This window comes from Polypterus senegalus, chromosome 18 (genome assembly GCF_016835505.1).
Source record: "Polypterus senegalus isolate Bchr_013 chromosome 18, ASM1683550v1, whole genome shotgun sequence".
In the NCBI taxonomy this organism is placed as follows: Eukaryota; Metazoa; Chordata; class Cladistia; order Polypteriformes; family Polypteridae; genus Polypterus; species Polypterus senegalus.
The window spans coordinates 637250-659406 of NC_053171.1; the positions used below are offsets into that span (position 1 = coordinate 637250).

At 41.1% G+C, this 22157-nt stretch overlaps 1 protein-coding gene across 1 annotated transcript; it reads left to right on the forward strand.

Annotated features, from left to right (window-relative positions):
* Window positions 1–862: 862 nt before the first annotated feature.
* Window positions 863–21517, forward strand: LOC120519042 (leukocyte immunoglobulin-like receptor subfamily A member 2). Its single transcript, XM_039742120.1, has 8 exons — window positions 863–879; window positions 927–1009; window positions 7045–7326; window positions 9147–9428; window positions 17710–17782; window positions 17836–17990; window positions 20857–21138; window positions 21454–21517. Exons 1-8 carry the CDS (start codon window positions 863–865, stop codon window positions 21483–21485), a joined length of 1206 nt encoding a protein of 401 aa, XP_039598054.1. The 3' UTR covers window positions 21486–21517.
* Window positions 21518–22157: the final 640 nt, after the last annotated feature.

The window sequence follows — 22157 nt, forward strand, 5'->3', positions numbered from 1 at the left end:
GACTTGGTGTCTGTGAAGCAAATGAAAGTCTAAGTGTTATCCTTAGTTATGGCCCAAGTGCCTCAGCAGCTACTTGAAAGTAAAGTCAAGAGGATAGTGAGAGGAATACTGAAGTCACCAAAGAAGAAGGAGACGTCAGCGTCTATGGAGTATAAGAAAGAAATGAGAGAAGATGATGGGAGCATTTTCTTATGTTAGTCACAGGGTTAAAATTGGAATATATAGATCTGGAAAGGCACCAGTTTGTTCGATTGCCTTTATAAATTTGATCTTTGTGGTCTCCATGTGAACATCCCTCCTTGATATCTTAATAAATAATTAATGAAAGTGCAGCTCTGATTATCCTTTTCCCTCCTTGAAGTTGATCTGGCTGTGGACGGCTGTCACAAGAGCCCACTCTGCTGTCCCAGTTCTTCATAATCAGGTCTCTATTAAGCATTTCTCTAAAGTGTTTGTATAAATCACTTTGTCTTTTAGTTTCTTGTTCTTTCCTATTTTTGTCCTCCAAATGTTAGCAGTTATGTGATTGGACTCCTTCACTGAACTTCACAGTACGTTTATTCAAATGGTAAATGCTTTCTAATGTTTTCGTGACAGTACTCACAGTGAAAGGGGCTCAGTGATGGAGTGATGGATTGTTCAGTTATCTCTGTCAGTGAAATAGTCGTCTGTGTTTCTGTCTACTCCAATCCAGTTTGTCATTCTGATCTTTTTTTCCTCACAGGAAACAGAAAGGTGACACTGACACTGAGGACTGAGAGGACACCTGTGTACATCGGAGACAAAGTGACAATGGAGTGCAGTGTTGAGGGCAGCGTCACTGACTGGATATATCGCTTTTACAAAGGTGGTAACGGATATTATGGTGAAATTAAAGAGGCCACTGAACGCACTTACACCATCGAGTCTGTGAGTCAGTCTGACAGTGGAGAATACTGCTGTTATGTCCGCAGAGCTGATTACCGTCAAGTCTTAGGATTCAGCAATTGTGTGACACTGACTGTTCATGGTGAGTGTGTGACTAAGGTGGGTCAGCAGGCCACGGTGGTCTAACAATGCAGAGCACAGCAGAGGGGCTTTCTCTCCACTTGGCCACTCTGTGCCTTTAGATGGGAAGAGTTTGCTGTGCTGAAAGTATGATCACTTTTATGAATTCATTCCATTTTTAAGAGTAGATATCCACGGTTCACCTCCTGAAATGGCTCTTCTCTTGTTTATTAATTTTTTCTGTTAGCTCATTCAGTTAAAGTAAAGCTAGAGACCCTGATATGTCATGTGACACCAGTAGGGGGAGCACTAGCCATGTAACTCGACTCAGACAGACACAAGAGGCACACTTATAAAAGCACACGTGATTTTTAATGTTCTTTTCTCTCTTGTGGGCAATGCCTTTCCCATTCCCACAAGTTAAACAGCCCAAAACCCCAATCACCACACAATACAATAGTTTTTCTCTCTCCTTCTCTTTCTTTTCCTCCTCCACTCTTCCTCAGCAATCTTTGTCTTCCTCCTCCCAACTCTGGCTCCCAAGTAGTATCTGTTGGCTCCTTTTTTTAGGGACCCAGAATTGCTCCTGGTGCTCATTGCCCATCTTCTGGCAGCACTTCAGGGAGTGGCAGATGAGCTGATCTCCATGGCTCAACAGCTACTCCAGCACCACCTGCTGGCACCCACAGGCCCCGATAGGGCTGTATCAAACTCCAGCTCCCATGAAGCCCTTTGGGAGTCCTAGGAATCGCTGCAACCCAGGGGGCTGCCATGTAGCGCTCCAAGGGAGGTAACGATCTGGCCACACTTGCTCCCCCAGTCCTTCTAGCATGGGGGCATCCCGGCTGGGTAAGGGCCCCGGCCATCTGCTACAGTCATTAAATTAATCCTAAATGTATTGCTCTCTAGAAATTCATTCTGACATTTTGTGTAAATTTTCATGTAGTTTTTCAGCTTTGGTCTTCTTTCTTGGAGGCACATTTGATCAGTTGTGGAATTTAAATTCTGACCTTGCACTTCTGTGAAATTTGGACAAAACATGAACATCCTGCAATTAAACAATCAGAAAGCTTTCATTTTACTTAACATCCTTACTGTCTAACAACGTCTGTCATGTCCAGTTAGTTTCTGGTAAAGTCACTTGTGCTGGTCACACTGTCACTGCAGAGATGACGTGTTTGAGCAGCATAGAGACCACCGCAGTCATGGAGGTAACAGACTTGAGCAGCTGAACTTCATGTTGTAATAAATCCACGGTGGTGGAAGAACAGATGGGACTGCAAACAGTGATGTCTCCTCTAATTCACTGTCCACTCTGAGGTGACCTCTATAAAATATTGATGAGGTGACTCCTGCTCTAGCATGTATGGAAAAAAATGGACCCAAAGTCAGTGAAAGTCCATTAAGCTCCATTATTTTCACTTTAACTGTTAATTTTCTGCTGCACCATGCAGGGCTCTCCCAAGGTGCATTTGGACTCGGCCCACTTCTTCTTGGCTCTGTCCAGTCTGCCAATAATCTGTCATCGTGTGCCACATTTGTGACAAGGAGTGGCACATCTTGTCATTTCTCTCAGTATCTCCATGAGCTGAACTGAGCCACTGCTAGCAGAAACGTCAGGATTTAAATCCTGATCCCTGTTGTCACTCATCACTCCAGTGATGTTTTTATGTCCTGGTTAACAGCAAATGTGAGCATTAGAGAAAATAAGGGTTTGATTTTAATTGTGATGAGACATTTTGAACTAAACTGTGGGGAAGATGTCACATCAACATCAAGAAAGGAGACTCTCTGCCACAGCAGGCGCAGGCCATTTTCTTGTCTGTCGTCTTTCTTGAATGTTTAGCTGCGTCCAGGTCACTTAGTTTGGTGTGAAGCTCCTGACCCTTCGATGAATTCCAATGTTGAACTGTTTAAGTGTCAACTTCAGATGTGTCTCTTCAGACAGGCGTTTGGGTGGTGCTACCATCTGTGTGTTTTTTATATTGCCCTTGTTTTCTGTTTAGCTTTGATATTGTATTTTATTTTATGATTTATTGTTCATTGATTTGTGACTTTAGACAGTGAAAGTTTTCTTTACTTGCTTACTTTACTTTAACTCATGAAGACACATCACTGTAGTAATACTGCGTAGTATCATTCCCTTTTTATCATCTTATTGAAATACAGTATTATTCACCACATCTACTCAATAACTGACACTTTTTATTTTTGTTACCCTGGCAATTTCTAGGCCTGCTTCTGTTATTTTGTTGTATAATTTCTCTCTGGAATTTACAACTCAAAAGGATCTAAGAGAAGCGAAGTTGGGACAGATGACTACACAACGACTACACAATGTACACTCACTGAACAGATTATTAGGAACACCTGCTTATCCATACAATTAACTAATCAGCCAATCATGTGGCAGCAGCACAATGCATAAAATCAGGCAGATACAGGTCAGCAGCGTCAGTTAATGATAACATCAAAGTCAAAGAGAACTTTATTGTCATCTCAACCATATACAAGTATACAGATAGGTGAAATTGCGAAGCTCAAGAATTAATTAGAAAAATGCTTACTACTGCCGATGAAACTGAACAACTTTACCACTGATCAGAGCTGTAAGAGCTGTACAGTTGTTTTAAAAAGTAGCTGCGAATATGCACCTGACTTTATACTCGTAAAACAAGGGTCAAATACTCAGTTCAAAATATTAGTTGGAGCTGCTTTGGGCATTCCATGTCAAAGTACCTAAACTAATACAGCCGTTACAGCTTACCGTATATCAAACTGGCTCATTCGCCTTGTGATCGTCTTCTCAGATACTGTACACCATATAGATCTGCAATCTGTCGTACTTTTAAACCACATAACAGAAGGTGTTCTATTGACTCAGCTGGAATGTCAAAGGATGGACGTCCAGAGCAGGGTACTACATCACCTGAACTGGAGTGTAGTAGAGTCCGTTCAACCTGTTCTTCGATAATTTCAAAAATAGTTTTATCTATATCGGAGTCTAAACGGGCCGCCAGCATTGTAATTTCTTCCGATAAATCTTCAATTCTCTCTCTGAAATACGTAATATCTTTGGCAGAATCCATTTCATCGGCAGTAGTAAGCATTTTTCTAATTAATTCTTGTGCTATTGATTCACCAATCAGTAACTAGATAGCGTGTTAGAGCCCACCCTCTCAACTTTGACGAGTGAAAGTGACAGTTTTATTTCAAGCCGTATTTCATGACGGTTTGCAGGAATGTTACGGACAAAATGAAATAAATAAATAAGCAACAAAAAACATATTTCACGACACACAAATATTTATTTATGCTCTCATTTCATGACATATTTATTTATTTAGGCTCTCATTTCATGACACATTTATTTATTTATGCTCACATTTCACAGTACTTTTATTTATTTACGCATTTATTTATTTAATTTTGTCCGAAATATTCCTCCATAAAACCCTCAGCACGCAACTGTATTCCCTGGGCAGGTAGAAAGGCCGGCACCTTACCAATAAAACCTCTGTCAGCGGGGAACAGTGTCACGCGACTGAGGCAGTGTTCGTATACCACTCTCTGTTCACATTAACACACAGTCCCGTACCCCGCGGTTCTTACCAGACAAAGAGCCGTCTCTGTCTGCTCAGAAAATGGTCAGTCCTTCTAGCTGGATGGCCGAGTCTGCAATGTTTTCCTGGAACCATGTCTCAGTAAAAATAAAGATACAACAGTCCCTCATTTCCCACTGCTTGGCCAGCTGCACCTTTAAGTAATCCAGCTTGTTGTCTAGCGATCAGACGTTAGCGAGCAGAATGGTATTGCAGGTCTGGTGGGATTAGTTTTTAGCCTTGTGCTAACAATGCCGCATTTCCCTCGATTTTGCTTCCGATTGCTGCACTTGCGTTTGCTCCAGCTCAGCTTCTCAGGCTGAGTAAGCAAAGTAAGTAAGCAAAGGCTGAGGAGCGTCTCTGTCACCTCACTGGATATTTCAGCGCAGATTCTTCAGAAATCGAGCAGGATTTGCCTCTCGTAAATGTATGATTGCGTAGCACTATCACTCAAATCTACTTCTTTTCTTATACTACTTGACAAAGATGAATAAAGATTAACACGAAACACCATGGACTCGAGAGCTCTGTAAGCCGCAGCCTACACGGAAAAAATGTGATTTCTATGATTTCCACTGTGGTGTGATTGTTGGTGGCAGATGGGCCGGTTTGTGTAATTGTGTGCATGCTGATCTCCTGATATTTTCAAGCATAACAGTCTCTAGAATTTATTTAGAAAGGTGTGAAAAAAACAAAAACCATTCAGTGAGTGTCAGCTCTGTGGACAGAAACATCTCATTGATGAGAAAGATCAGAGGAGAATAGCCAGACAGGTCTGAGCTGGCAGAACAGCTGTAGTAGCTGAGATAACCAGCCTATAAAACAGTGGAGAAGAAGAGCATCACACAAGATGTCGAACCTTCAGGTGGAGGGGCTACAACAGCAGAAGACCACCTTGGGTTCTAATTCTGTCAACCAAGAACACACAGCTGAGGCAGAAGTGGTCACCGGCTGACCTAAACTGGACAGTTGAAGACTCGAACAATGCACTCTGGTCTGATGAATCTCAATTTCTACCGAGGCACATGGCTAGAAGGGTCAGAATTGAACACCAACAGCATGAATCCAAACACCCACCCTGCCTTGTGTTAACGGTCCAGGCTGCTAGTGGTGTTATAATGGTTTGTAGTTCTTTTCTTGGCACATTTTCAGCTTGTTAATTCCAATCAATCACTACTTGTACATCCTTTAAGGCCACAATTAACCCACCTTCTCATGGCTACTCCCACCCTGATAATGCGCCACGTCACAAAGCAAAAGTCATCTCAAACTGCATTCATGAACATGACAATGAGATGAGTGTTCTTCAGTGGTCTTCTCAGTCACCAAATCTTAATCCAGTAGCAAATCTTTGTGATGAGGTGGAACAGGAGATTCACAGCCTGAATGTGCAGCTGACAAATCTGCAGAAACTGCCTGATGCACTCAGGTCAACGTGGACCAGAATCTCAAAGGACTGTTAATGACATCTTGTGGAGTCCAAACTGTGGCTGTTCTGAGAGTCCTGTTGAGTGTTAGGAGAGTGGAGTTTATTCAGTGAGTGTGTGTTGTGGTGATAAAGTGAATTTTGAACTCATCAGTGTGCGTGTATTCATAATAATATCAGGTTTATATTTATTTTATTCTGTTCTTTGACAGTTTTAACTTCCTGCTGCTGACATCACCCTGACATTGAATTTCTGAGCAGTAAAACACACGAGAGCAGTTTATGTCAGGTCTGTCTGTGGTGATATGCATTTCTTAGAATAGCAGGCCACATTCTCTTGTTATCAACTGTTACTTTCAAAGTCAAAGTTAAACATTTGCAGCACATTTATAAAAAAAAGCCAATAGTACAAGAAAACACTCATCAATTCACAACTTTCCTCTTGTCCAACTTGGAGCTGAAAGGAATGAAAACTTGTGGTGGTGCCAGTTGGACAAGACAGAAATCAGCCATTGGTGTGACGTGAGAACATCAGAGAAACACTGAGAGTAACAGACTGAGCAGAAGACACGAATGACGTTCACACAAATTAAATGAACACGTAAACTCAATGCAGAAGGCATGACAGTCAGGAGTTGAACCAGAAACCAAACCTGTAAGGCAATATCTGCACAACAAGGTGTAATTTTTACTTAGTGGAATTCACAATAAACTGAACAAAATATGTTTAACTGTGTAAGAGTGTGCTGAACACAGGGGACAAAGAGCATCTGACATATGAAAGTCACCAACTTCAATTTATAATAAAATCTTTGTTATAACTTGCTCTTTAATTTTACATTACATGTTTTTAAATTGTATTTTTCATTCGCAAGCGTAGTGTGCTGTTGAGCTCAAACACGTACAGCTGTTGATTTTGTCAGATAGTAAGAACCCAGATTTTTGATTTTCTTAGGTATAAACCTGCAGATTCTATGACTGTTTATTCAATCATCCTGTTTATTGTTTTTTTCTTTTTTTTCTTCACAGAACTCTTCAGTAAGCCCACCCTGACAGTCCACCCCAGTACCACATTGTGGGAAGGTGACACTGTGACACTGAAGTGTCAGTCTGAGAGTCAATTGCAGGAGATACAACTGACATACAAATTCTACAAAGACGATGAATCTGTGAGTCAAGGAGCTTCAGAGTCGGAGTTCAGAATTCCATCAGCTCAACCAGAGACGTCCGGCAGTTACTGGTGTGAGGTGGAGGCAGAAGGGAAGAAGACTGAGAAGAAATCAAGTGAGCGAGTGCAGGTGACCGTGAGAGGTGAGTGCAGGTGTCTCCTAACATGTGATGTGTCCGTCATCTCAGAGGTGCTAATAGTCTCAATAAACAAGTGGCACACACTAAATAGTGCAACGACTTGAAGTGATACCTCAGAGGGAAATATTTAGATGGAAGTGTCAGACAAGCCATGCAGGATAGGATGAGAAGCACAGCCATCTGGGAGAGACTCGGAGTAGAGCTGCTGATCCTCTGCATCGAGAGGAGCCAATTGAGGAGGTTTGGTAATCTGATACGGACTCCTCCCTGGGGATGTTTAATGGGCATGACCAGCTGGACAGAGACCATTGGATGACCCAGGGTTCTAGGATTATATCATGAAGAAGAGCTGGGAACGCCTTGTTATCACACATAAGCGTTTCAACAACAAAGATATTCGCGATAAGCCTTTACTGAATTACTGCACCATATCGAGAAGCATTCAGCAACACATAAACATCATAGCAGGTTACAACCCGCTTTTCAAGTTCACAATATGGAGGGCTAACATTAAGATGCTGTACTTGACAACTAGGACAACTCTGAAAGACCTGACTATAGGACTGGTGGCACAATGGCTGGTGCTTCTTTTCCAGAACTCGAGAGGCTCAGGTGTCAGTCCTGATCGGTTCACAGTCTGTGTGGAGTTTTCACCATTAATATCATTTTCATTCCTAGTTTTGCCCTAATCCTCTGATTGTTAACAGTGAGTGTGTGGCTACAGGAAGGTCACAAATGGTCACAGTAATCGTCACACTTTCTAGAGATTTGGTCAGTTTGCTTGTTGAAAGTCAATGTACCCTTTAATTGACTGGCACCCGCCCAGTCCTGAGTACTGAATTAGCCCTGATGGCGCTGAGAGGCTAAAGCTCACCATAACATTAAAACTTGACTAAGAAAATTCAGAGAATCGGTGAATGGAGGAAAGAGAGCCTCTGTGTGTGTGTGTGTGTGTGAGTGAATGTCCTGTGATGCACTGCTGTCTTGAATGATGGTCCGTCCTGCCTGGTGAGTGATGTTGCTGTAATGAGGTCCATACACCTAAATGAATTAAATAAAACAGCTGGAAAAATGGATGAGTGAATGTTAACTGCACATTTAATTGAGAAAACTGAAAAGTAAAAAAAAATGCAACAACATACACAGAATCAGAAATGATAAAATCTGCTTTTGTAGAAAGTGATTAAATGTGGTTTGCACTACAATGGAAATATGAATTGTAAATTAATCAATCTGTGTATTCTTTAGGATATCTGGCTCGTATTTATTTTTATCCTTTTCTTGAATTTAGTCACTTTTTAAATTCCTATTTTTTTCACTCTGACTCTGATTCTCTCAACATAACATCTTACAAGTGGAGCTTATTTAATGGGTCAGTGGCGACATGTGAGGTAGAGAGGAACACGTCATCTTCAGACATTACTAATGTGAGGTTTTCAGTGTTAAAGAAAAATGTTTTCAGCACATTAGCAAAAAAAAGCGAGAGTGCAAACATTTCATTAATTAACTCATTCATTCATTTCTGCTTCTCCAGCCCAGAGCTTCAGGGAGTGAACATTAATATTGGGGGGCAGAACAGAAATCAGCCCTGGAAGGGACGCCTTTTTGTTATAAATTGCACTTTCTTCTGATCAAAGTGTTTTTTTTTCTTTCATTGGTTTTACTCGCCGCAGTGAAGCTCAGACTCGTACAGCAGGCAGTTTTCTTGAGTCAAACATCAACATTAAAGATGATTTTTAATTATTTTTTTTATTGTGTAATTTTCATGATTATTTCAGTTCCTTATCCTGTTTATTGTTTTTCTCCTCTCTTAATCTCCACAGAGCTGTTCACCAAGCCCACCCTGACAGTCCACCCCAGTACCACATTGTGGCAAGAGGACAATGTGACCCTGAGGTGTCAGTCTGAGAGTCGATTTCAGGGGACACCCTTGACATACAAATTCTACAGAGACGAGGAACCTGTGAGTCAAGGACTTTCAGAATCAGAGTTCACAATTCCTTCAGCTCGACCAGAGAAGTCCGGCAGTTACTGGTGTGAGGTGGAGGAAGAAGGGAAGAAGACTGAGAAGAAAACAAGTGAGCGAGTGCAGGTAACCGTGAGAGGTGAGTGCAGGCGTCTTCCCTACTATCTGTGTGTCTGTCTCTGTCTTTCTCACTGTTTGTCCTGACTTCTACCATTTCCTGCTCTTTACAATGACATTCAGATAAGAAAAAGAATAAGCCATTCTGAATATTCTGTAGTTGTGCATGTGATGTGACCTTCATTTAAGGGTATCAGCCTCAGATCCTGGAGAGCTGTAATGGCTACAGGTTTTCATTTTAGCCATTTTCTCCATTGCTATCCAGTTACTGCTGCTAGTCAACCAGATTGTGTTGTCTTGGGTTTAATTGATTTGCATTTTAATTAATTTACCTCAGGAGTTCTGCAACTTCATAATGTGAGGACCTAAAAAAGGAAATCGGTACTCCTACTGCGACCCAAGAACAGGATTATTATCATAATAACACTGGAGCCTTAAATAGACAAATAACAGTAGCGTGTCAAGTGTGTTTATTATATGAATATTATTACAAGGATAAAGTGCAAAGAAATGTATCTATACTAATAAAAGGCAAAGCCCTCATTGACTGACTGACTGACTGACTCACTTATCACTAATTCTCCAACTTCCCATGTAGGTAGAAAGCAGAAACTTGGCAGGCTTATTCCTTACAGCTTACTTACAAAAGTTAAGCAGGTTTCATTTCGAAATTCTACATGTAACGGTCATAACGGTCGATAACGGTCAACAACGTCCACTATGTTGAACTTTCTTATTCATGGCCCCATCTTCACAAAATTTGGTAGGCGGCTTCCCTGCGCTAACCGAAACCAATGTACATAGTTATTTCAGTGGTATGACGCCACTGTCGGCCGCCATATTGAACTTTTAACGGAAACCGATGTACGTACTTATTTCGTTGGTATGACACCACTGTCGGCCGCCATATTGAACTTTCCAACGTCACTAATTATAATTACTACGTATAATGGTCATAACGGTCAACAACGTTCGCCATGTTGAACTTTCTTATTCATGGCCCCATCTTCACGAAATTTGGTAGGCGGCTTCCCTGCGATAACCAAAACCAATGTACATACTTATTTCGGTGGTAAGACGCCACTGTCAGCGGCCATATTGAACTTTCCAACGTCATTAATTCTCCAACTTCCTGTGTAGGTAGAAGGCTGAAATTTGGTACTTATTTCGGCGGTTTGATGCCACTGTCGGCCGCCATATTGAACTTTTAACGGAAACTGATGTACATACTTATTTCGTTGGTATGACACCACTGTCGGCCGCCATATTGAACTTTCCAACGTCACTAATTCTCCAACTTCCCGTGTAGGTAGAAGGCTGAAATTTGGCAGGTTTATTCCTTACAGCTAACTTACAAAAGTTAAGCAGGTTTAATTTCGATATTCTACATATAACGGTCATAACGGTCGACAACGGTCAACAAAGTCCGCCATGTTGAACTTTCTTATTCATGGCCCCATCTTCACGAAATTTGGTTGGCGGCTTCCCTGCACTAACCGAAACCGATGTACTTACTTATTTCGATGGTATGATGCCACTGTCGGCCGCCATATTGAACTTTCCAACGTCACCAATTTTTCAACTTCCCGTGTAGGTAGAAGGCTGACCCTATCTTCACGAAATTTGGTAGGTGGCTTCCCTGCGCTAATCAAAACCGATGTACGTACTTATTTCGGTTGTATGACCCCACTGTCGGCCGCCATATTGAATTTTCCAAACATCACTAATTCTACAACTTCCCGTGTAGGTAGAAGGCTGAAATTTAGCAGGCCCATTCCTTACAGCTTACTTACAAAAGTTAAGCAGGTTTCATTTCGAAATTCTACGTGTAACGGTCATAACGGTAAACAACGTTCGCCATGTTGAACTTTCTTATTCATGGCCCCATCTTCACGGAATATGGTAGGCGGCTTCCCTGCGCTAACCGAAACCAATGTACATACTTTTTTCGGTGGTATGATGCCACTGTCGGCTGCCATATTGAACTTTTCAACAGTCTTTGTTATTTATGGACATATCACCTACAGAGAGCGGATCAGCGAGCGGAAGCAGAGAGCGGATCAGCGAGCGGAAGCAGAGAGCGGAAGCAGAGAGCGGATCAGCGAGCGGAAGCAGAGAGCGGCGGCGTCTCCCACAGGCACGTAGCCCTTCGAAAGCACCCGAGCAAGTTCACCTGAGGTAAAGCCGGCAGCTGACCAGTAGAAATATCCGGCAGTAAGAAATTAAATTCGATCGCTCAGCGGGTGGTGGAAACTTAAAGCGACGGTGATTCAGCTGAACACGGAAAGCACCGAAGCACCTTTAAAAACGGCAAAGATGACTTCAACATTTAATGTAAGTTCTATCTGCTCTCTGCCCATCGAGGGCACGTTTATATGTTGTGTGTCCTGCAGTATGTACAGCTCAGGTTTCCCGGCCGACTGTGCAGATAGCTTCACCTGCCAAAAATGTTTAGTTAATTTAGAGTTGGTCGGGAAAATACGCGAATTGGAGGACCGCGTTAGGAATCTGATAGCGATTAGGCAAACCGAAAATTGGATCGACTCGGTTTGTTTAGACAATTCGGCTACATCTGATTCGCTTCAGTCTCTCCAGGTCCCACTGTAGTCAGTGCGAGGCCGAAATCAGCAGCACCAATTCAGCCACAGGGCGAGTGGGTAACAGTAAGACGGGGGTCTAAGAATCCAAAATTTAGTCCCCCAGCACCCAGGTCACCAATTCGGACCCAGAACAGGTTCTCAGCTCTCCGCAGCGCGCCTGTGGAAACTGAGAATAATAAAGTGCTCATAATTGGCGATTCCATAGTGCGGAATGTTAGAATTCCAAACTATGTTAAACCAGCAGTTAATGTTAAGTGCCTTGCAGGGGCCAAGATTTCTGGCATAAAGGCCGCATTGGACCGTGTTGCCGACGATGAAGTATCTACCTTATTGCTGCATGTCGGCACTAATGATATTTATTTACAGCAATCTGAGGTATTAAAGCGAACTTCATCTCTCTATGCACCAAAGCTAAAACAAAATGTCGGAATTTAATTGTATCTGGTCCCTTACCAAGATTATATAGAGGGATGTGATTTATAGCAGATTGCATTCCTTTCACTGCTGGCTAGAAACCTGGTGTGCAAATAAAAGCTAGCATTTGTGAACAATTGGGATGATTTTTGGGAAAGGCCTGGATTTTTCAGAAGAGATGGTCTTCATCCTAACTGGAGGGATCTTATGTATTATCCCAAAATATGGCAGCAAAACTGCCTGGTTGACTGATTAGAGCACCATCCAGGCCGCAGTCATGTGATCTTAAATCACAGGCTGTTCTTTATCCCACCTGTTATTTTCCTGAAGCTGTTACCCATAATCCCTGTTGTGGGGCATCCAGTAAATTTAGTCTTGATACAAACCATAAATTAATTGATAACCAAAAATAAGGTGTATAATTAGACCAAGGGATAAAACCAGACACTCCACCAGGGGCATCTGTAATAGAAATTTAATTCAAATTAAAACAAAAATATATCAGCAGTTCAGAAAGAACCATGCAGTTTTAAATGCTGTTTATTGAACATTCGCTCTCTTGGCACTAAAGCTGTTTTGGTAAATGATATATATTAAGTACAAAATCTGATCTGTGTCTTCTTACTGAAACCTGGCTTAGTAAATGTGACACTGTTCCCTAGCTGAGGCGTCACCAGATGGATACTCGTTCCTTCATAAGTCTAGAGATTCTGGTCGAGGAGGAGGCCTTGGAATAATTCATTGTAACAAAATGCAAATCACTCCTAAAAATTTAGGCAACTTTACATCCTTTGAGGCATTCATTTTAAATATTAAAACAGATTCCAACACAATTATAGTGCTAGTCTACAGACCACCAGGGCCATATTCATTGTTCATGACTGAATTTAGCAACCTTCTGTCTGATTTGGCTATAAATTATGATCACGTAGTTCTGATGGGGATTTTAATGTACACATTGATGTGGAAACTGACACTTTTAGCAAATGTTTTACTTATTTGTTAAATTCAGTAGGATTTTGTCAGATTGTCAAAGGTCCAACTCATAATCATAACCATACATTAGATTTAATTATAACTTACAAAGTTGAAATTCAAAATTTAAATATTACTCCATTAAATGTAGTTATTTCCGATCACTTCTTAATTACGTTTGATTTAGTTCTGCCCATGCCAGCGCTCAGATTAAAACAAAGACAGTGCGACATCTAGATTGTAATTCTGCTTCAAAATTTATAGATACCTTGAGTAAGTCGAGTGTAATTGTGGAAAACCATTTAGATCAGTTAACATCAAATGTAAACGTGGAAAACAATTTAGATCAGCTAATATCACATTATAATGTGACCTTGAGAGATGCTCTGGACACAGTGGCTCCCCTAAAACAAAAGTGATCAAAGCACATAGAAACTCTCCCTGGTTTAATGAAAATACTCGAGCTCTTAAATTAGAGTGTCGAAAACTGGAGCGCAGATGGAGAACAACAAAGCTACATGTCTTTCAAATTGCATGGACAGAGAGTGTAATAAATATAAAAGGCCCTCTTTAAAGCTCGCTCAGAATACTATTCTACATTAATAGATAGCAATAATAAAAATCCTAGGGTACTTTTTAGAGCAGTGGCTAAATTAACAAATGGGAATTCAGATCAACAGTGCAAAATACCAACAGATATTAGCAGTACAGACTTTATGAACTTCTTCAATGAGAAAATTAAAAATATAAGATCCCAGATCTCAGCATCACAGTACAAACCAAATACTAGCTTAGCAGACCCTGTTACATTGCATTCAGCACTTTAATAATTTTAATCCTGTAACTGAGCAGGAAGTCTTAACTTTAATTACTAAAATGAAGCCCACTACTTGTTCCCTAGATCCAGTGCCAACAAAACTAGTAAAAGTGCAATGGATGTTCTTGCAGCCCTATTCTAACCATTATCAATAGTTCATTACTGCATGGCACAGTACCTGATGCACTAAAAGTGTCAGTCATTAAACCTTTACTTAAAAAGTCAGACCTAGACCCACACATACTAAATAACTATAGGCCTATTTCAAATTTACCATTTCTCTCTAAAATACTAGAGAAAGTAGTCGCCAGTCAGCTTCAGTCACACCTTACGCATTACAATTTATTTGAGAAATTCCAGTCTGGCTTTCGACTGGTCATAGTACAGAAACGGCACTAACACGGGTTGTAAATGACATTCTGATATCCTCTGATGAAGGAAATTCCACTGTAATTATGTTGTTGGACTTAAGTGCAGCATTTGACACCATTGACCATTCTATTTTACTGCACAGGCTAGAAAACGATGTTGGGCTTACAGGCCCGTGCTCGCTTGGTTCAGTTCTTATTTATCAAATCGATTCCAGTATGTACAGAAATGTGCAGACAGTACTCCATCATTATACACAGAAGTTCAATATGGTGTCCGCAGGGCTCAGTACTGGGACCTTTACTGTTTTCACTTTACATGCTTCCACTGGGATCTCTCATTAGGAAACATAATGTTAATTTTCACTCGTATGCAGATGACACCCAGTTATACCTTTCATTTAAATCAAATGAAGTTTCTCCGATGTTGTCTTTAATTAGTTGTGTTAGTGAATTAAAGGAATGGATGAATGAGAACTACTTGTCTTTAAATACAGATAAAACAGAGATGTTAATTGTTGGAGGGAATGACGCTGATCACAGCAATATTTTGTCGTCATTTAACTCAGTTGGAATCCCAATTAATTTTACTGAATCAGCCCGCAATCTAGGAGTTATCTTTGACTCTAGCATGTCATTTAAAGCATATTACAAAGTCGTCCAAAACATGTTTTTCCATCTTAAAAATGTTAGGAAATTAAGGCGCTTTCTAAATAAACAGGATTGTGAGAAATTAATTCATGCATTTATCTCTAGTAGGATTGACTACTGCAATGCGGTGTTCACTGGCTGTTCAAACTGTTCTCTATACAGCCTCCAGTTAATCCAAAATGCGCTGCAAGAATTATTACAAGAACAAGAAAATATGAACACATAACCCCAGTTCTTAAATCTTTACACTGGCTCCCAGTTAAGTTTAGGGCAGATTTCAAAATCCTCCTTTTAACATATAAAGCATTAAATGGCCAAGGTCCGCTTACTTGTCTGAACTTATCATGACTTACAAACCTGAGCACATTAAGATCTCAAGATGCCGGTCTGCTTAGGATTCCAAGGATTAATAAAATAACAGTGGGAGGTCGAGCTTTTAGTTACAGGGCCCCTAAACTGTGGAATGGTCTTCCTGCTTCCATAAGAGATGCCCCTTCAGTCTCAGCCTTTAAATCCCGGCTGAAGACTCACTACTTCAGTTTAGCATATCCTGACTAGAGCTGCTGATTAACTGTACATACTGCATCTCTGTTGTTAGTCATTAGCACTATAACATAAATAACATGATAATTATATTTGAATACTAACCCTCACCTATTCTGTTTCTTTTCTCGGTACCCAAATGTGGCCATTGGTGCCACGCCCACCTGCCAAGTTGTTTGCCTGCCTATGGTAAAGTCATCCCTGATGGAGGATCACAGGAATCATGGGAAAGAGGGTCCTTTCATCGAGCAACGTTTCAGCCGTGGCATGGCCAAATGGGGAGGCAGCTAGATGGATGAGGTCTCCAGGACTCTAAAAATATCCAAACCTAATTATGTCATATCATCTACTGTTAAACCGTACTTCTAAAATTTTATTATTATGCTGTCTTAAGGATTTGTTCTGTTGTGTATATTGTATTGTATTGACCCCCTACTTTTGACACCCACTGCACGCCCAACCTACCTGGAAAGGGGTCTCTCTTTGAACTGCCTTTCCCGAGGTTTCTTCCATTTTCCTACAAGGTTTTATTGGGAGTTTTTCCTTGTCTTCTCAGAGAGTCAAGGCTGGGGGGCTGTCAAAAGGCAGGGCCTGTTAAAGCCCATTGCGGCACTTCCTGTGTGATTTTGGGCTATACAAAAATAAACTGTATTGTATTGTATCTTCAAGAAATTTGGTACATGGGTTCCCAACGCTAACTGAATCCTACTTACGTACATATATACGTCCATCGCCTGCAGCTCGGTCACCGTGTGAGGTGGCGTTGAGTCCCCCATCCCAACGCCTCCCACGTTGTCAGCTGCCTGCCTATATAAGACCGTCCGTCGCTCCGGTCTCTACATTCCCTTCCTTGCTTCGCCACGGGATTCACATCTCCCTACTGATAACTACAGCCTTCTTATTTAATCCACGGCTTATCCGCTGTTTTATTGTTTGCTTATTACAATAATAGTTATTGTATAGGTATTTTAGACTAACTTTACATTGCTCAGGTACCCGTTTCCTTTATCATTCCAACCCCAATTACCATGTCTATCAAGGTGATCACTATCGATCAAAGAACTGTCACTTACCGAGTGGTTTCCATGCCTGGAGATGGCACCTACCTTTTCCATTCTCTTTGTTACATATTGCACGGCCATATCAGGCTCACTCTTGATATCCGGAGGAACATTGTGTCTTATGTATTGAATGACTGGGACAGGTTCAAGGTGTGGACTGATGACGGTACAGGAGATAATTAGACTACACAGGAACACTATAAGAGTGAAATGCTTAAGCCCTTCACCTATGGTTATCCATGTGAATTGATGGCTGCAAACATTTCATTAATTAACTCATTCATTCATTTCTGCTTCTCCAGCCCAGAGCTTCAGGGAGTGAACATTAATATTGGGGGGTAGGACAAAAATCAGCCCTGGAAGGGACGCCAGCCCACCATAACAATGCAGATTGACGTGATACGCTGAAGGAAATTCACACAAACACATAATGGACACATAAACTCAGAACAGAAGACATGACAGTTAAGAGCTGAACCAGAGCCAAGTGGTGGAAGGCGTGTTATTTGATCTGTACAAATGAATGCAGTTTACATATTTTTATTTTATTAACTAAAATCAAATACATGCATTTTTAAATGATACTTGATTAGCACTCTGATGTGGCAAGCATAGGATATCTAAACTATGTGATTAAAATCATTAAATCCACTAAGTATTTGTTATAAATTGCACTTTCTTCTGATCAAAGTTTTTTTTTCTTTCATTGGTTTTACTCGGAGCAGTGAAGCTCAGACTCGTACAGCAGGCAGTTTTGTTGAGTCAAACATCAACATTAACGATTATTTTTAATTATTTTTTTTATTGTGTAATTTTCATGATTATTTCAGTTACTTTTCCTGTTTATTGTTTTCTCCTCTCTTAATCTCCACAGAGCTGTTCACCAAGCCCACCCTGACAGTCCACCCCAGTACCACATTGTGGCAAGAGGACAATGTGACCCTGAGGTGTCAGTCTGAGAGTCGATTTCAGGGACACCCTTGACATACAAATTCTACAGAGACGAGGAACCTGTGAGTCAAGGACTTTCAGAGTCGGAGTTCACAATTCCTTCAGCTCGACCAGAGAAGTCCGGCAGTTACTGGTGTGAGGTGGGGGAAGAAGGGAAGAAGACTGAGAAGAAAACAAGTGAGCGAGTGCAGGTGACCGTGAGAGGTGAGTGCAGGCGTCTTCTCCACTATCTGTGTGTCTGTCTCTGTCTTTCTCACTGTTTGTCCTGACTTCTACCATTTCCTGCTCTTTACAATGACATTAAGATAAGAAAAAGAATAAGCCATTCTGAATATTCTGTAGTTGTGCATGTGATGTGACCTTCATTTAAGGGTATCAGCTTCAGATCCTGGAGAGCTGTAATGGCTACAGGTTTTCATTTTAGCCATTTTCTCCATTGCTATCCAGTTACTGCTGCTAGTCAACCAGATTGTGTTGTCTTGGGTTTAATTGATTTGCATTTTAATTAATTTACCTCAGGAGTTCTGCAACTTCATAATGTGAGGACCTAAAAAAGGAAATCGGTACTCCTACTGGGACCCAAGAACAGGATTATTATCATAATAACACTGGAGCCTTAAATAGACAAATAACAGTAGCGTGTTAAGTGTGTTTATTATATGAATATTATTACAAGGAAAAAGTGCAAAGAAATGTATCTATACTAATAAAAGGCAAAGCACTCACTGACTGACTGACTGACTGACTGACTCACTGACTCATCACTAATTCTCCAACTTCCCATGTAGGTAGAAAGCTGAAACTTGGCAGGTTTGTTCCTTACAACTTACTTACAAAAGTTAAGCAGGTTTTATTTAGAAATTCTACACATAACGTTCATAACGGTCGATAACGGTCGACAACGTCCGCCATGTTGAACTTTCTTATTCATGGCCCCATCTTCACGAAATTTGGTAGGCGCTTCCCTGCGATAACCGAAACCAATGTACATACTTATTTCGGTGGTAAGACGCCACTGTCAGCGGCCATATTGAACTTTCCAACGTCATTAATTCTCCAACTTCCTGTGTAGGTAGAAGGCTGAAATTTGGTACTTATTTCGGCGGTTTGATGCCACTGTCGGCCGCCATATTGAACTTTTAACGGAAACCGATGTACATACTTATTTCGTTGGTATGACACCACTGTCGGCCGCCATATTGAACTTTCCAACGTCACTAATTCTCCAACTTCCCGTGTAGGTAGAAGGCTGAAATTTGGCAGGTTTATTCCTTACAGCTAACTTACAAAAGTTAAGCAGGTTTAATTTCGAAATTCTACATATAGCGGTCATAACGGTCGACAACGGTCAACAAAGTCCGCCATGTTGAACTTTCTTATTCATGGCCCCATCTTCACGAAATTTGGTAGGTGGCTTCCCTGCGCTAACCAAAACCGATGTACATACTAATTTCGGTGGTATGACGCCACTGTCGGCCGCCATATTGAATTTTCCAAACGTCACTAATTCTACAACTTCCCGTGTAGGTAGAAGGCTGAAATTTGGCAGGCTCATTCCTTACAGCTTACTTACAAAAGTTAAGCAGGTTTCATTTCGAAATTCTACGCGTAACGGTCATAACGGTAAACAACGTTCGCCATGTTGAACTTTCTTATTCATGGCCCCATCTTCACAAAATTTGGTAGGCGGCTTACCTGCGGTAACCGAAACCAATGTACATACTTTTTTCGATGGTATGATGCCACTGTCGGCCGCCATATTGAACTTTTCAACAGTCTTTGTTACTTATGGGCCCATCTTCAAGAAATTTGGTACACAGGTTCCCAACGCTAACTGTATCTTACTTACGTACATATATACGTCCATAGCCAGCAGCTCGGTCACCGTGTGAGGTGGCGTTGAGTCCCCCATCCCAACGCCTCCCACGTTGTCGGCTGCCTGCCTATATAAGACCGTCCGTCGCTCTGGTCTCTACATTCCCTTCCTTGCTTCGCCACGGGATTCACGTCTCTCTACTGATAACTACAGCCTTCTTGTTTAATCCACGGCTCCTCTGCTGTTTTATTGTTTGCTTATTACAATTATAGTTATTGTATAGGTATTTTAGACTTACTTTACATTGCTCAGGTACCCATTTCCTTTATCATTCCAACCCCAATTACCATGTCTATCAAGGTGATCACTATCGATCAAAGAACTGTTACTTACCGAGTGGTTTCCATGCCCGGAGATGGCACCTACCTTTTCCATTCTCTTTGTTACATATTGCACGGCCATATCAGGCTCACTCTTGATATCCGGAGGAACATTGTGTCTTATGTATTGAATGACTGGGACAGGTTCAAGGTGTGGACTGATGACGGTACAGGAGATAATAATACTACACAGGAACACTATAAGAGTGAAATGCTTAAGCTCTTCACCTATGGTTATCCATGTGAATTGATGGCTGCAAACATTTCATTAATTAACTCATTCATTCATTTCTGCTTCTCCAGCCCAGAGCGTCAGGGAGTGAACATTCATATTGGGGGGCAGGACAGAAATCAGCTCTGGAAGGGACGCCAGCCCACCATAACAATGCAGATTGACGTGATACACTGAAGGAAATTCACACAAACACATAATGGACACATAAACTCAGAACAGAAGACATGACAGTTAAGAGCTGAACCAGAGCCAAGTGGTGGAAGGCGTGTTATTTGATCTGTACAAATGAATGCAGTTTACATATTTTTATTTTATTAACTAAAATCAAATACATGCATTTTTAAATGATACTTGATTAGCACTCTGATGTGGCAAGCATAGGATATCTAAACTATGTGATTAAAATCATTAAATCCACTAAGTATTTGTTATAAATTGCACTTTCTTCTGATCAAAGTTTTTTTTCTTTCATTGGCTTTACTCGGAGCAGTGAAGCTCAGACTCGTACAGCAGGCAGTTTTGTTGAGTCAAACGTCAACATTAACGATTATTTTTAATTATTTTTTTTATTGTGTAATTTTCATGATTATTTCAGTTCCTTATCCTGTTTATTGTTTTCTCCTCTCTTAATCTCCACAGAGCTGTTCACCAAGCCCACCCTGACAGTCCACCCCAGTACCACATTGTGGCAAGAGGACAATGTGACCCTGAGGTGTCAGTCTGAGAGTCGATTTCAGGGGACACCCTTGACATACAAATTCTACAGAGACGAGGAACCTGTGAGTCAAGGACTTTCAGAGTCGGAGTTCACAATTCCTTCAGCTCGACCAGAGAAGTCCGGCAGTTACTGGTGTGAGGTGGAGGAAGAAGGGAAGAAGACTGAGAAGAAAACAAGTGAGCGAGTGCAGGTGACCGTGAGAGGTAAGTGCAGGCGTCTTCTCCACTATCTGTGTGTCTGTCTCTGTCTTTCTCACTGTTTGTCCTGAGGTCTACCATTTCCTGCTCTTTACAATGACATTAAGATAAGAAAAAGAATAAGCCATTCTGAATATTCTGTAGTTGTGCATGTCATGTGACCTTCATTTAAGGGTATCAGCCTCAGATCCTGGAGAGCTGTAATGGCTACAGGTTTTCATTTTAGCCATTTTCTCCATTGCTATCCAGTTACTGCTGCTAGTCGACCAGATTGTGTTGTCTTTGGTTTAATTGATTTGCATTTTAATTAATTTACCTCAGGAGTTCTGCAACTTCATAATGTGAGGACCTAAAAAAGGAAATCGGTACTCCTACTGGGACCCAAGAACAGGATTATTATCATAATAACACTGGAGCCTTAAATAGACAAATAACAGTAGTGTGTTAAGTGTGTTTATTATATGAATATTATTACAAGGAAAAAGTGCAAAGAAATGTATCTATACTAATAAAAGGCAAAGCACTCACTGACTGACTGACTGACTGACTGACTGACTGACTGACTGACTGACTCATCACTAATTCTCCAACTTCCAAGTAGGTAGAAAGCTGAAACTTGGCAGGTTTATTCCTTACAACTTACTTACAAAAGTTAAGCAGGTTTCATTTCGAAATTCTACACGTAACGGTCATAACGGTTGACAATGTCCGCCATGTTGAACTTTTTTATTTATGGCCCCATCTTCACGAAATTTGGTAGGCGGCTTCCCTGTGGTAACCGAAACCGATGTACTTACTTATTTCGATGGTATGACGCCACTGTCGGCCGCCATATTTAATTTTCCAAACGTCACTAATTCTACAACTTCCCGTGTAGGTAGAAGGCTGAAATTTGGCAGGCTCATTCCTTACAGCTTACTTACAAAAGTTAAGCAGATTTCATTTCAAAATATTTTGAACTGAACAACTTTACCACTGATCAGAGCTGTAAGAGCTGTACAGTTGTTTTAAAAAGTAGCTGCGAA